A 15,483-nucleotide genomic window follows, 5' to 3' on the forward strand; every position below is an offset into this window, starting at 1 on the left:
TTGAAAATAAGAAAAAAATACTCCAAAAAACAGTTTGTCTGAATAAAAACATGCATACAAGTATAAATGAATTCTAGGTTGATTTGTGCTGATGTTTATTGATGTGAATTTCTATTACTTACGAAGATAAAATGTGGTTTATGGTTATTTAACTCTTTATCCTTCTAATTTCAACATGTAGTATATTGCTTAGAAGTTACTTAAAACTGAGCAGTCTCAGAGATGATGGCTGATATTCAGAGATAGATTAAATTAAATAGTGCACAGCATCCATAGGATTTGTCTTTTAGAGCATTTACTTGATCTAAATTAGATGATGTTTTAGTGCTAAATTGTTTATATACTGAATTATAGCTGTGCCCTACTGTAGCACTGAGATACTATATTAGGATATTTAAAATCAGAGCAAGTTAATGGAAATGTGGTTGTACTCAGTGCAGTACTTGCACAGTAAAACACTAAATGCATTAAGAATGACTGCAGTATATTTTTAAATAGAACACAGTCATTTGATATCAGAGAACAGATTTTTGTGTGGGACAATTCTTGTGACCTGCTAATATGTTCATTTCATCTTTTACACAATATTATCTTAAATTGAAGTCTGCTTGAGTCAAAGATAAATGCCAGCTGTTTAGTGTCAGAGCTGCATCCTTTCTACAAAGTAAAGAGGCAATAACAGATTTAAATAGCATTTCATAGAATCAGCAACTATAACACAGAGAATACGTGGGTAATTTCTTTCAGTACACAGTTTTGCTTCTATTGATTTTTAGAGTCTTCAAGACTGACTTGATTCTTGAGCACATGCTCAGTTGATAGTCTGTTCTTGGTCTGTGTCTCTATTTTTGCTTGAATCATGGTTAATTACTTCAGTCTTTGTTGTCTTATTTTCTCTGTCTCTTGTAGTAAAAACAACTGATGCTTCTATATGTAGTACCTTATGGCCTTCAAACAGAAGGCAATATGTAAAATTATGTTATTGATTTCTTGACTTTAACTCCTCTCCCTTCTTGAAGCTCTTCTTCAGAGTAACTGATGACAGAGCAAAACACTCAGAGCTGTATTTGGTGGGAATGATTTGTTACTATGGAAAACATTACTCTACTTTCTTCTTCCAAACTAAAATTCGTAAATGGATGTACTTTGATGATGCTCACGTCAAAGAGGTAAGAAAATAATGTTGAGAAAAACAATCTCTTTTAAATTTGCTGTTTACTTGTGTGCAAATCCTTACTGTTCTTCAAAGATTTTGAGAAATCCATTTTCCCACTCCAAAGCTGGAGCTTTGCACCTTTTCATGAGTAAAGTAAAGCGTTCTTGGAAAAGCGTACCAGAAATCTCAGAAGCACCCTATTCTTGGTTTTGTTGTGTTGGCTGTTGTTCTTGCTTTCATGTTGTTTGAAACCCTATTGTCTGTGCGCAAGGCTAACATGCTTCCCTTTCCCTTGCTGAGGAGCAACATTGCTGTTTAGTCTGGGCTTTTGGGGTTACTTATTGAACTATCTAGATGCCACTCTTCCCCAGTAGTTGCTGCCAACAACACATTTTCCACTTGTTTGTTCCTTTCTTTTATTTTCACCAAGCTTGAATTCCTTGACATTCCATATACTAGTGCTTGGATCTTGGCACAGCGGTACTCACCCCATTAGTTTGTTTTACTCTATTTCACACTGCTTTCCTTTTATTCCTTCTTGTCGTGGAGACTCAAACGTGAGAGAGGAAAATTTTCTCCTGTAGTCATGCCAAGCACAGTCTCAAAGGGAAAACTGATCCTTCCATTTGTTCTCGGTCACATTTGTCTGCTCCAAAGCTGCCAACGATAGGTATTGCAGTGCTTCAGTTGAATTAACTGTGTATGGAGCAGGCTGCGTTTTTTTTAGAGAAGATGTTCAATGTATTTAGTGAGGTCTGTATTTGTATATGAGGAATATTTCTGAGATTATGTGATGATGATAATTACCTCATCTTTCAAAATGCTTGTGGAGTTTTTAGCAGCAGAAGAGGTTCACGTTCTGAAGTGGTTAACATTGACTTAAATTTGCTGTCACTCGTGAGATGTAATTTTTTTTATTTTACTGTTCATTTTGTTCATGGTGGAGGAAGGATTAAAGAGCTTTGTTAACTGGTCTTTTGTTTTGACTGATGCAAAGTTTGAATGTTTGAAAGAAATAACAGCTTTTTATTAAAGCAAAACAAAACCACCCAGTAACAACCAAGAAACCTCTGAAAGGGAAGGATTATTTTTGTAGTTGTACTTGTAGCAAAAATGATAATTGTTTAGTCATTAAATGGTGAGTATCTTGGTTTTAGCTGAGCTGGTTTCACTGAGTTCCAAATATGTTCTTGACCAGCTGGTGCTGCAAGTGATAATTTTTTTCTCAAATAAGCCAAGTCTCAGAGGAACAGAAATGCCAGTTTTGCAGTTAGATTTTAGAAGTAATGTTCTTTTTTTTGAAGTATTTTTCAACTTGTGACTGGCAGTCTTGAGGTGTCTTCTTCAGTACTGGGTATGGAAGGAGTTAAAGAATGTCAGTAAAAAAGTGGGGGGTGAGGGGGAAAAGAATCCTTATTGTAGAAAATTATGACAAAGTTGTCTTAATACTTTTTTGTTTGTTGTTAATTCAGATTGGTCCAAAGTGGAAAGATGTTGTGACAAAATGTATTAAGGGTCATTATCAACCTTTACTGTTGCTGTATGCTGATCCAAGAGGAACTCCAGTATCTACACAAGACTTGCCCCCTCAGGTGGATTTGCAGCAGTATAGTAGGACCTGCTATGATAGTGAAGATTCAGGTAAACACTGGACTGCATGTTTATTCCTTTATGCTGAAGTGTTGTGTGTGGAAAGTTTTTATTTTGTTTTGAGTGTGTTTCTGCTAGCATTTTGTCTTTGTTAATTTTCAAAGCTGATCTGGAATTCTGAGGAGGATTTACAGTATATAGCAATCTTTTAAGCATAAAAGTTGGAGTACAGATGGCAAAAAGAACTGAAAGGCCTGTTGAGAAGTGGCTGTAGAGGGGAACAATAACTGATGAATTCATGTGCTGCGTTCATAAATCAATCAGTAGTTCTAACAGGAAAGGAATGATAGCTAAGATGCCTGAACTCAAAAATCAAAGGAAGCTGCAGAACTAATCTTGGGAGGGAAGTCAGGGAAAGGAAACATTAAGGAAACATCACAAATGCATCCTTTTTTGGGATGGGGAAAGGGCCTGAGGGAAAGGAGAAGAAATACTGGGGATGGTAGGAAGAGAGGGAATTAATCAGTGCAGTTATCAACTTCTGGCTTGCCTTTTATGAAGTAATATATGAGATACAAACTGATTTGTGGGAGACTGAAGGAAAAGGGATTGGCAAAGGCTTATGCATATAGATGATGTTTACTTGATTTGTCTATTCATTTATTCATTTAAAAAGAATCAGATACAATCTTAGTATAAAGTTTATTAGACTTTCAATTCATAACAGATAAAGTGTGTTAATTATTATGACTTATGTTATTGTTATCTTTATTAATGTTTTGTACTTGACTAATTTTTTTTCAGCTTTGACTTCCCCAGAGTCAGTGTATTTCATACTTAAATTACACTTGACAGACTTGAAACTTAATAAAGAATTTCAGTGTGGTACTACCGTGTATTTAGCAGTCTGAAACACATAGTTTAATTTTGCATAAGAAGTAGATTGGAAAAACTCAGAGTAATCAGAGACAATAGAAATAAAGATTTTTAAGGTCATATGACACCCTTTTCTTCTTGTTACAGAAAAGGGCGTTTTCTGTAAGATCGAGTCTTCTGGGATCTGTGTTTATATACTTGGTCCTCAGCTTTTTGAGATAACTTGTGTAGTTTCCTCTCTTCTTGTGTTCCCTTTTTTAGCCTCACTTGACTCTTTAACAAGCCTCAAGACATTGAAATTTGACAGTACTTTCTTTTTTAGGGAGAGAACCTTCCATCTCAAGTGATACCAGAACAGATTCCTCTACAGACAGCTATCCTTATAAACAGGCACACCATGAGTCTGTGGTCAGTCACTTCTCTTCTGACTCACAGGGAACGGTCATCTACAATGTGGACAATGATGCAGCTTCTCAGAGCAGCAGGGACACAGGTAGCAGATAAATTCATATCTCAATAATCATTGTCATTAAATGTGATGACCACAGTGAAGCCTAGTGAAGAATCTCTCTCTATGCAGCCCGTAATGGACTAGTGAACAATGTTTACTATCTTATATGGTTTTGATTTGCAGTTAACCATTGTAATCCCAAAGATTCTCATAATTTTAAATGTATGGCTGGCTTTTGTAGACTTTTATCTAGCCAGGCAAAGATTTACACACACTGTTTCTGTTATCCACTACCTACTTGCTCTCTTTGTTTTGTAAAACTCTGGAACTTGAAGTCTGTTGTGCACTTCCACTGTACAGTTTGGTAAGTCATGTGCGTACTACTTCTTCTTCATCTATGGGCAGTTTGTTTCAGGAGTTGCAGCTTTCTCTCACCAGGAATCTCCCATACTTGAGTACCGAGGACTTCCTGTGTACGTGTGTTGGCAGTGTTTACTGCACCAGGGAGGAGCATAAGATGATTTCCTGCCTGTGCTATGGAGACAAGTGAGAGCGTATAGTTGGAAGAGAGTCTGTCTTCATATTCCTTCAGGCAGCTGAAGAGTCTGCCTGAAGACTCTCTTGCAGAAAAGAAATGTACTGGAAGTCTGCAAGCTTAGATCTGTATTACTCATGGCCAGTGATCTCAGTCAGCCTGTTTCTGCATGTAGTACTAACTTCACTTCTGAAAAAGCAGAGCATGAGTTAACGACAGACTTCTTGAACATCAGAAATATGAGCTACTAAGTCCATTTGCAGTTCCTTTATTACTCTTTGAAAGACTTCCTAACAGGAATAACTGCTGAATCAGCAACTGTTGGTTGCAACAGTGTCAATAGCTAACACAAAGCTGCATCCTTCTGGTTGTGAAGTAGTTGCTGTCACATCTTGTGACACTTAAATATCTTTGGTTCATTTGAAGCAATCTGTGGTGCAAGTGTTTCACGTTACAACCTGAAAAAATGTCTCAAGAAATTTTTCTTCAAGACTTTTTTTTTAATCTTAGCAGTTTCAAGTAACTGTAATTTGTGGTTTTAGATAACTTGAAGGTACTTCTAACCTTTAGCAAATACTTAGCAATGAAAGTTCTGGTAATAGTCCTCAGTAGAGTGTGAGAAAGAAGGGAAAGTTGGAGCAGAATTGGAGAGTGCTGAGGAAACAAAATTTATGTTGATCCAAAGATTACCGAAAAGCCAAAAATAAAAAAGCTGGTGGAGTATTATTTGTGTGGTCTGCAAAAGTAGCAGAAAGTGTATTGTATTAGATTACTCTTTGTAAATTTTTTTTTTTTAAATAGGGGAGGGTAGTAGGAGGGTTGCCACCATGTAAGCAGATTAAATTCAATATATAACCTTTTTGTTCTGTCATTTTTTAGTGATGCTCTCCTCTTCTTTTTCTTTCTTCTCCCACTGATTCTGTCCTATGTTATTCCCTTCAGTTCTAGACCATTTCTCACCACCTAATTTCAGTCATCCTCATCTTCCCTGACTCTGCTTTAGTTACAGACAATATGTCCCCTTAGCTAGTCACCTGTCTGGATGTTTTCCCCTGTTATTTTTGCCTTCCTGAAACCTTTCCAAAAAGCCAGTCTGCCAACTTATGCAACTGTTCAGTCATCAAAGGGTGATCCGTGGGGCTATAAAGAAGCCATCCACATTGACCTGTCAACTGTTGCTGCTATTGAATCGTTCTGGGCAAGAGCAGGATTCTACATTTAATGGCCATTTACCCCACTACTTCAGCCCAGAATTTTCTGGACCCTATCCCACATCGCCCTTCTGGGAAGGACCACCATTGGGTCATATGACCTCAGGTACCTGGGTTCTTCAGGATGAAAGCATGAAGGGTGGCTGCATGAGCCCTCTCTTGCTCCTGCCAACCTGTGCTGCTGAGAAAAATGTGCGTATTCTGGCTGCCCTGTTCATGCAACTGAGATTTCCGTGGGAGGGAGCAGTGGATGTTCTGTCTTAATCTGTTTGATTTCATTCTTTTTCTCTTAACATATTCTGTCCCCCATTCCTGCCAAAAAAAAAAGGAAAAAAACCCAACAAAACATTTCTTTTTAATCCTGCTGTTTATGAAGCCATTGGACCCATCCTACACATGGAGGAACGTTTAGGAACACATTCAGCAAGGCACACCCTTTACATGAGCAACTGAGCACTCAGAAATCCTGGCTTTTTATTTTAGTGAAGTAAATGAAATGAGTGTGAAGTTTCAGATTGTATTTCTGCGACTGTTAGTTCCTCTATTGATGCATTACACTGGTTTTAGTCTTTGTTAGGAGAGACAACATAACCTGTGTGTTGCAGGCTTGTGATTCTTGGAATCTCCTCTGTCTGTTAAACCTTCAACAACATTATGACAAAACTGGCAATTTATGAAAGGAGGAGAAAATTTTTATGCACTACTAGCAGCCTTCGTTTTTACAAGGCTGAATTATGTTCTTCTGTAGTCTGTACAGACAGACACTAAGCTAGCTAACTAGACTTTGTTGCAGTGCACGAAGAGTGCTAACTAACCATTCTTACTAAGTAAGCTGAAAGAGCTATAAGGGAAAAATATATCTCTCTTTTATCTTGAGAGAAACCACTACAAGGTATGAGATGCTACTGTTCTTTCAGTCCCTAGAAGGTATATGGCAGTCCATGCTGTGGTGGTAAATGATTTCTCCCAAAGAACTGACTGATTCATGCTCAGTCACCTAAATGCTGTAGGTCTTTAGTCTTCACTGCCAACGTTTCTCTTTTATTCCCTTAGTTCTTTTCTTTATTTTGTTTGTTTCTAAAGAATTTAGCTACAAAATCACTATACAGTTTGCAATTGAATAGAAACATGAGTTTTGTGTAGCCTGCTTTTTATTGTTTGGATTCCTTCCCACTCATACATTGTAGCACCTTTGTAGCAACTGTAGTTGAATTGTATTACTTTTTCAACTGTTTAAAAGTATGATTTTACTTGTAAAATCTACTTTAAGTGTTGTTGAATTTGATGTTAATTTCTAGTAAAGGACCAGGCTCAGAACAGCCGATTACATAGTCTGGGGGCTGTTCATCCACTGTTGAGTAGTAGAGTTTTTCCATTGTTGTCATCCTGTACAAGGTGAAATTTGTTGATGTTAAGGCTAGAAAAGTCTTTGTAGCTTATTCATAAATTCCCTTCTTATCCTGCATCTCTGCTTGGGACTACTCACGTGAGTAAAGCCATGCGTGTGTTTGTGCTTGAAGGCTTAGGACTGTGAATGTGTGAGAACCGTAAAATAAAGAAAATAAATGGTAATACAGAAAACACGTAATTAACTGTCATATACTCTTAATCACATTTTGTCTGGGAATATATCATGTACAAGAGAAAATGCTAGGACACGTGAGCTGTAGTTAAGGGATGTTGTGTGTCAGCTGATCCATGCTGCTGATGTGTGTATGTTCTTAGCTTGTGGCAGATACAAATTAGCTGGCTTAGCCCTAGAGAGCCAACTGAGGCTTCTTCCTTGTAGCCTAAACTAACTCAAATTACCTTTGCTACAGGCGAAGAAAGTGCAGATATAGAATCAGTGTAGAGATGCTGATGATGCGCAGTAATTTTTCCTTAGATGCTGACTTGCTCATGCATTTAAGCCTTCATTCAACAGAATAACGGCAAGCAATCTATTCTTAGTTTTTTGTTCATGGCTATGAAAACTGAGCAAGTGTTCAGACAGCAAGGAAGTGGTATCCTTAGAGCACAGCACGATAAAATACAGTCAACTCTTCTTCTTTTGGATGATCTCTCATTATTAGAGTCATTGGAGGGAGCGTAGCACTTATAACCTTAAAACAAAGCAAACAAACCAGACTCCCCTTCTCCAAGACAAAACCAGAGACTTGTGGATGGAAGAGCTTAACCAAACCTGACAGTTAGCATTGGAGAGGCTGTAGCTCCTAAGGAGCAGAAGAGCCCTACTGTTCTCAGCACACAGAGCACTCAGTCCGAAGGCTCGTCGTCTCAGCTGTGTTCTTCTGTCCTTTCAGGGCACCTGACTGACAGTGAGTGTAATCAGAGGCATATTTCCAAAAAGGGCTCTCTGGCAGATCGCAAGAGGAGTTCTAGTCGGTCTCGGCGAAAAGGGGATGAGACTCAGTCATCAGGATACCACAGTGAAGGCAAGAATTGCTATTTTATTGAAAATATCAGTATCTCTTTCTGATTATTTTTTTTTTAAGATTCTTACTGCATATGTACATTTCTCTCCTTGCCTGCATTTTGTCTTTTGCTTTTTTTTTTTTTTTTTATTTTCCTTTTATTTTACTTTTCAAAACCAGCATGAAGATGCCGTGAGTAGGGCTGATAGCTTAATCTGAAGTTATTTTTGTGGCTTTTGCTCTCTCTTTTATGAACTACAGGAGAAACCTTGAAGGAGAAACAAGCCCCCAGAGCTGCCCCCAAACCATCCAGCAGCACCAGCAGACTAAGGGAATTTAAGGAGACAGTGAGCAATATGATCCACAACAGACCACAGCAAATTTCTCAAACCAACCAAAATTCCCCTCATAGAGGGAGTCACGTGGATCAGGCAGAAACACGGCCCTCAAAAAGCCTCTCTGTGCACTCTAGAGACTGGGAAGTTGAGAGTACCAGCAGTGAGTCTAAATCCAGTTCATCTAGCAGGTACCGGCCAAGCTGGAGACCCAAGAGAGAGTCTCTAAATATAGACAGCATCTTCAGTAAAGACAAGAGGAAGCATTGTGGATACACTCAACTTAGTCCTTTCTCTGAAGAGGCAGGTAAGAGGTTGAGAAGAAAGATTTATGTTGAAGTGTGTGGAATTTATAATATTCTGTTATTCAGTTTCATGTAGGTAAAATAGAAAAGTGAAAGTTTTAATGTGGCATGTAGGCTGGTAGCGACTCATGTCTTTGAAGTTTCTTTGTCAATATTGCATGTGTGATACTTGTTTGCTTTCCATATGTTAAATTTTACATCTTAGAAAGTAATGAGGGAAACTTTACTGCCTGTACTGCTTAAATGGACTCAGTACTAGACAGCTAAATATTTGGAAGTTCACCGCTTGGAGTGGCCTTTTTTATTGGTCAGGGTTTTTCTTCTGGTTATTTTTGCATGATGGCTTAAACTATGGTGTAACAAGTACTTCACACAGTAGTGCTGAGCTTCTGTCATGAGGATAAGAGCAGCTGCTGATGATTTACCAGCACTTGCTTATGATGATTTATACAGCAGCTATGCAAACTGAATATAGAGACTTTGTCCTTGGTTTTACTGTTTTTTGACGGTGAAGGAATCCGTTGTGAACTGCTTCCTGTCTTTTGTACCTGTTGCCCCATCCCCCTGCTTCCCTTCCCCTAATTTGGAAATGAATGTAGCACAGTCACTTTATTTCTACCTCAGGAGGTGGATATTCCTGAAACTGTAATGCTGTGAAGAGCAGGTGTTTACCAGTTTCTTTCTTTTTGTTGGTGTGCTACTGGAACTGCTGCTTTGGAACGTGTGTAGATGAGAAGGAAGAGATTTGTTTGACTGGCTGTGGAGTGGTGGTTAACCAGGGCACTTGCAGCAATTTTTGAGTCTTGAGAGGCAGGGACAGTGTCACCTACTGAAAGGAACTAAAGGCTTAAAGGAGTTGAGCAGCATAAATGGATAGAGAGAAGATAAAGATATAAGAGAACACAGCTTCAGGAATAGAAAAAGCCAGAGGAAAAAAAGGAAAAAGGTAAAAAGGAAGCAAAGGGGCAAGTGAGAACATACAGGAAAATCAACAAATGTAGCATCTGAAGTTAATATGACAGTGCAGTATAAATTGGAATTACTAAAGGCACAGTTGGGTATAATGTTAAATGATTTTTGTGAATACAAACTGTTAGGGGGAGAAAGGGATTTTCTTTCCAGATTGGATTGTTACTTTGGGAGAATATGGTAACATATTAAATGGAAGAGTTTTGAAACCAAATTTGCTGAAGAGTGCTGCTTAACATTAACAGAAATGCTGTAAAAGTATTGTGTTTTTTTTTTTCATTTTCCTATTTCTAATGTGAAATGATCTTAAAGACAGTACTTCTGGTTTAAGCATAATTGAGATAATTGAGGAGCAAAAATGTGCATCTTCAGAGCAGCAAATCTACACATCTTCTACTAGGTTATTCTCTTTTATCTCAACAGGAAAAGAGCTTATGGAGAATGAGGTCAAGGAACGTACTGTTCAAGAAACAAGGTCAAGCCAGTCAAATGTCAGATACAAGCGTCCTGTGCCAAGCCGTGGTACCCAGCATGTGATGGATCAACATCCTCATCTAATACAGAGGATGGAGTCTGGATACGAAAGCAGTGAACGCAACAGCAGCAGCCCAGTTAGTCTGGACATGCCCTTGTCTGAAAGTTCAAGCACCCACAGGTAGATTTTAACAAACTTCGTTTTTGGTGTGAAGTCTTTGTTTCTTTTTCGCTGTGTTATGTAATACTGTAGAACATTAAAAACAGAACAAACCAAAGTTAGCCCCATGAAACCAAGCCAACAACACAAAACAACAATCCTAGCTTACAAGACAAGTTCCTTGTGGCAGGGAGAAATAGAAAGGAAGTACAAATCTGAGTGAGATTGATCCCTTTTCTTGTCAGTATATCGATAACTTAATGCTGATGATGAGTAATGAAAAGGAAAATGAATGAGAAATGTAATGTTGAGTGAAATTATGCATCTGAAACAGTCATGCCCTTAGTCTACAATTTAAAATCTCAAATATCAAGCTTAACATGTCCTTTGAATTTAGAATTAGTCTTTTTTCTTTCAGATAAATCATTGTTTCATAGAATCTGTGTACAAAATCAGAAATTGATAGTCTTGCAACCTAATCTTGGAAGATGAGGAGCTTAGGAGGAAGTTTTTTCACTCAGAGGCTGGTAACACACTGGAACTGGCTGCCCAAGGAGGTTATGGATGCCCCATCCCTGGAGGCATTCAAGGCCAGGCTGGATGTGGCTCTGGGCAGCCTGGTCTGGTGGTTGGCAGCCCTGCACATAGCAGGGGGTTGAAATTGGGTGATCTTTGAGGTCCTTTTCAACCCAGGGCAACACATGATTGTCGGTTTGAGAGATTCACTGAAGTCTTGAAAAACATTTGCAGTGTTTATAAGCAAATGTAAGGGCTACTGTCCTCCTGCTTATTTGCTTTCTCTTCATCTGTTTCTCCAAATAATTTTCTGTGGTATGCTTTTCTTTTTTCCCTTGGGACTATAAATTAAACTGCAAGTAAATATTTTCGTTACAATAGAAAATGTAGACATAACTTCTCCTAAGGAGTTTAATACTGTGAAATGTAATTACTCTTTTTGGAGGGACATTCATATGAAACGAACAGGTGGATTGGTTCCTGCCTGGCGTAGCATCCCAAAGTCTCACAGTAGCAGCATACTGGAAGTGGAGCCTACTTCGTCAAATGGGAGCTGGGCGAGCAGCCCACGTGCCATTGGAAATGGTAAGATAAACTTCTCAGTAGTAGCGGTTCTGTGAGTTAAAGTTTATTGGAGTTGTCTTTTGCTTTCTGGATGTTTATCTTTGCAGTGCAGTTATGAAAAAAAGGAATTGAAACATAGAAGAATATAACAACACAGCTTAACTAGTAGTAACTTTGGTTTACCATATGAAATGGTAAAAAACTTATTTGGAATGTTCTTTTTGATCATGCTGTTCTTGTGTCATTTTCAACAAAGACTGATTTGACTGATGAAGTAAAGCTGTTTTTCCTTTTCTTTCCCATAATTCAGTATTCTGCTAATTAGTTGAAAATGTCTTCCCGAGCATAACTCATGATAACTCATGATAACTGTTGATTCCTGAAAATAAGCTTATAATAGTGTATACCACGTTCAAAACTGTCACAAATGTGATTAAGCACTTACAGGGTACTTGGACTAAAGCTGAGCTTTTTTGCAGATGCACATTCCAATTATCCTTCTGAGGAAATCCTTCCCCTTACCCAGATATTCTCAGGAATTAAGTAATGAGGGAAGATAGTTTCTATATACAGGTCAAAGTTGAAGTGAGACTGAAGACTAATTTCTGCAGTGTTGACTTGTACCTGCGTACACATAAGCCTCTTTTCCTTCCATTTTCATCAGGCTACGTTGGCATAATGTTGGTTACAGTTCCAAGCACAGTAAGAAGTATCAAGATTTCACCAGCAACTTAGAATTCTCTTTTCAGATTTTTCTGTTTCACGTGCTGTTTCTTGTGTCAGTGAATTGAGGGAAGGGCTGTGCTACAGGGGATTGTGGACTAATACTGCAGTGCTTTTATCAGAGCCACTGTCAGAGAAGACAATTGGAAACCAAATAGCTTTGGGCAACCATTAAAAGTAAAATTGAACAAAACAGAATTTGTGGTCTGAAATTCTGTGGTCTTTGGTCAGTATGTTATTTTCTAATGGCAATTTTATTGTCCATCAACATTACTTTGTCTTTTAATGGATACTTTCAGAGATCTTACTGTAAAAAAAATTTGTTTGGAAGGTGGGGAGATGTTTGCCCCTTTGAAGAGTGAACTGGATGAACTGCAAGAGGAAGTGGCAAGAAGAGCACATGAACAAGAACTACGCAGGAAAAGAGAAAAGGAAATGGAGGCAGCAATGGGCTTTAATCCCCGTCCCAGCAGGTTCATGGATCTAGATGAGCTACAGAATCAGGGTAACTTTTTGAACGCAGTATATTTTGCGAGATTTTGGTGCTGAAGCTTTCTGAAGTTTAGAGCTTACTTTCCTACTCTCTTCCCATCCTCCACTCCCACACTGCAATTTTCTGTCTTCACATAGTAGAACGCTATCAGTTTCAGACTTACTGCATACAGAAAACTGATTGGCATTTTGACCATATTATTTCTTCAATGTGACAACAAGGTAAAAGTTTCTAATGCAGAGAGGTTTATAATTGCACCTTTCTATTTTGTGTGTAGTGGTATCTAGATTTAGCTTCAAGGCTTCTACCAATATTTTGGAATAAGCACCTTTCAGATACCTCAGATCCGCCTGCAGCATTGCTTGTCCACTTAAATTGTTATTTTCTTCATTTTTCTTTCTTAGTAGCATCACTGACCTAAGCAATTCTGTCTGTTCCTGCCTTTATACTCTATGATTCTCTCCCTGTTCAGCTGCAGCACAGGGGTGACAAGTAGTGGGGTGAGCTTAAATGGGTAGAGTACTTCAAAAAGATACATATATATTACGTCTTTCCTAAAGGACAAGAATTGGAGAGAAAAACATTGAAAAAGCCAAATATTCAGTCTTAGCATGTCTGCTCCAAGACTCCCTGCCTTTCTATTAAGAAGTGGCAGCAGAAAAGGAGATTTAATAGGAAAAATGCGACTGTAACAGAGGGAGATTAGTGACAGGATTCAAGTGTAGCACCGTTGTTTTATTCTCAGTCTCCATTAGCCGGTAAGAGAAGGCTGGCTGACCCAGCTGAGAAACTTGGTAGAATGCTTAACTGTGGGTTCCTGGAGGTCAGCAGAACCAAGAAATGTGGTGAAACATGTAGGATTTGGTCTCCTGAATTCATGCATTGCTGGGGCAGACTCACTGAGGTGCTGTGGCCTCCCAGGCACTTCTGTGTTGCCAGACCTCCTGGGACCCTTATACTGTTCACTCAAACCTCTTGTAGCAGAGGAGATGAGGTGTTTGTGTGCTGCAGAACAGAGGTGAAGGATTGAGAGGGGACACCCCACAGCAATGTGAGCTCTGGATGCAATACAGCTGGTACTCTGCCAACTGTTGGAATGTCACTATACTTTTGGTGGCTGGATAATATGATCTTCATGAGGATGTCTGACAACCTGAATGTACTTTTTAAAATTTCTTGGCATTAGTGAGTTACTTGATAATCCTTTATGGTCCCACTGTGACCTGCAGGTAACCAGTTTACAACTTCTGTACCAAAGTAGACAGGTATTTCTTTTTTATTAGCATTTGGGTTTATTTCTGTAAAGTGCTAATGAGATAAAAATTGAAAAGTGAGCCTCTGTTCTTGAGCACAAGGATATTGTCTTTTCCTTGTTAATGAAATTAGCAGTTTTCCAACACAATGGCCTTCTTTGTTCTTCTGTTGTGTTGGTAGAAGCAAGACCTGCTTAGCTTTTCACTGCTAAGAAGTGAAACTAGGATATTTCTTTATCTAAAAAGACTTCAGTACAATATTTGAGTTACAGCCTTTGACCTGAGAAGGAAAATTTTAATTTGTTCCCGCTAAGCCTTTCCCCATCCCAGAGATGTAATAGCTTAACATTAGCAGACTGTGAGGTTGCCTTGAAACATTTGCTTATACACAGGACTTCAGAACACTTGTGACTCATTTTCCCTCAAGTAAATTGCTGAACTCATGAAAGAAAACTAACTTCAGTATGCTGGCCTTGCTTATGAGCCTCAGCAGCCTTGATTTTGAAACTGAATGTGCTGCTTGATTAACTCACTGCTCTAACAAATCTCACTTCTCTCTGCAGTAATTGCTTTTCATATGAGTTCATAATGGGTTTATGTCTCTCCATTTGTGCACAGTGCTGCCGGAGAACAGGTCAGACCATAGTATATGTTTTGGGAGTTGAGAAGGTATAAATTTCTGTTGGCCAATGAAGACCTTACAGAAAATCAACCCACCTTCCAGTGAAACAGTCTAATATTATTTTGGCCTACCTCACTTGAGCATGAACATTTCAGCCTGTAACTTGCATTAATGTTTAATAGATGACACTGGCTTGTTTGGGCATTTTCTCCTCTCAGAACTGGATGTTTCTTCAGTGTTTCTTATTTGCTATTTGTGTCCAAGAATGATTTATATTTTTATCTTCCTATGCTATTTTCTAAACTACTGTAAAAAGAATTCTTGATTGTTGTCCCTTTCGTTTTTACTTTTTCCCTGTGTTTTTCTCCTGAAGCTGCAAGGCAATTGGGCTTTCATATTCTGTGTCTCAGTAACTGAGAGTACACACTCAGTGCAGTCACAGAACTATTTTTTGGAGTAATATACACTTGCACTCAAATCTAAGTATTGTTTTATGGACATCTCAGTAGTTTCAGATTGAAGACATTTTATGTGGAACAAACTGGATATCTGAAGAAGAGACAGATGATGTCTAACGGGGGACTTATGATAATCAAGTGCAAGGAAAGCCCTGGCCTGCTATGTTTTACTAATTTATTTTGGGGTAAATTTAGAATTAAATTCAAGCTAATTCCTACTTTTTAGAAATTGTCTAAATTAGCTCTGTGACATGTCCACACTGTCCCTCCTACTAAGCTGGACTTGAAAATAATGTATTAAACCTGTACAACTCCCTCAAGTAGACCAAGACTGAGGAAAAAGTCTCCTTCACATTGTTTCACTGTGTGTGTGTAAAA

At 38.4% G+C, this 15,483-nt stretch overlaps 1 protein-coding gene across 14 annotated transcripts in view; it reads left to right on the forward strand.

The window, feature by feature from the left end:
* USP54 (ubiquitin specific peptidase 54) overlaps positions 1-15,483 on the forward strand; it is an 89,849-nt gene that overhangs the window by 62,685 nt on the left and 11,681 nt on the right. For 7 of the 14 annotated variants that reach the window (XR_014948613.1, XR_014948615.1, XM_015866495.3 and 4 more), the window contains exons 9-16: positions 1,020-1,169; positions 2,629-2,797; positions 3,945-4,115; positions 8,123-8,254; positions 8,495-8,875; positions 10,266-10,497; positions 11,438-11,577; positions 12,611-12,784. Coding sequence is in view for 10 of the 14 variants with exons in the window: in XM_015866495.3 (XP_015721981.2) it covers positions 1,020-1,169; positions 2,629-2,797; positions 3,945-4,115; positions 8,123-8,254; positions 8,495-8,875; positions 10,266-10,497; positions 11,438-11,577; positions 12,611-12,784 (1,549 nt within the window). In the remaining 4 variants the exon portion in view is untranslated. Of the gene's footprint in view, positions 1-1,019; positions 1,170-2,628; positions 2,798-3,944; positions 4,116-8,122; positions 8,255-8,494; positions 8,876-10,265; positions 10,498-11,433; positions 11,578-12,610; positions 12,785-15,483 lie in introns of all 14 variants that reach the window. The other 7 variants (XR_014948612.1, XR_014948614.1, XM_085554384.1 and 4 more) reach the window with 1 other exon arrangement.

The sequence above is a fragment of the Coturnix japonica genome, chromosome 8 (genome assembly GCF_054131305.1).
Source record: "Coturnix japonica strain WE chromosome 8, WE-NBRP24, whole genome shotgun sequence".
NCBI classification, from domain to species: Eukaryota; Metazoa; Chordata; class Aves; order Galliformes; family Phasianidae; genus Coturnix; species Coturnix japonica.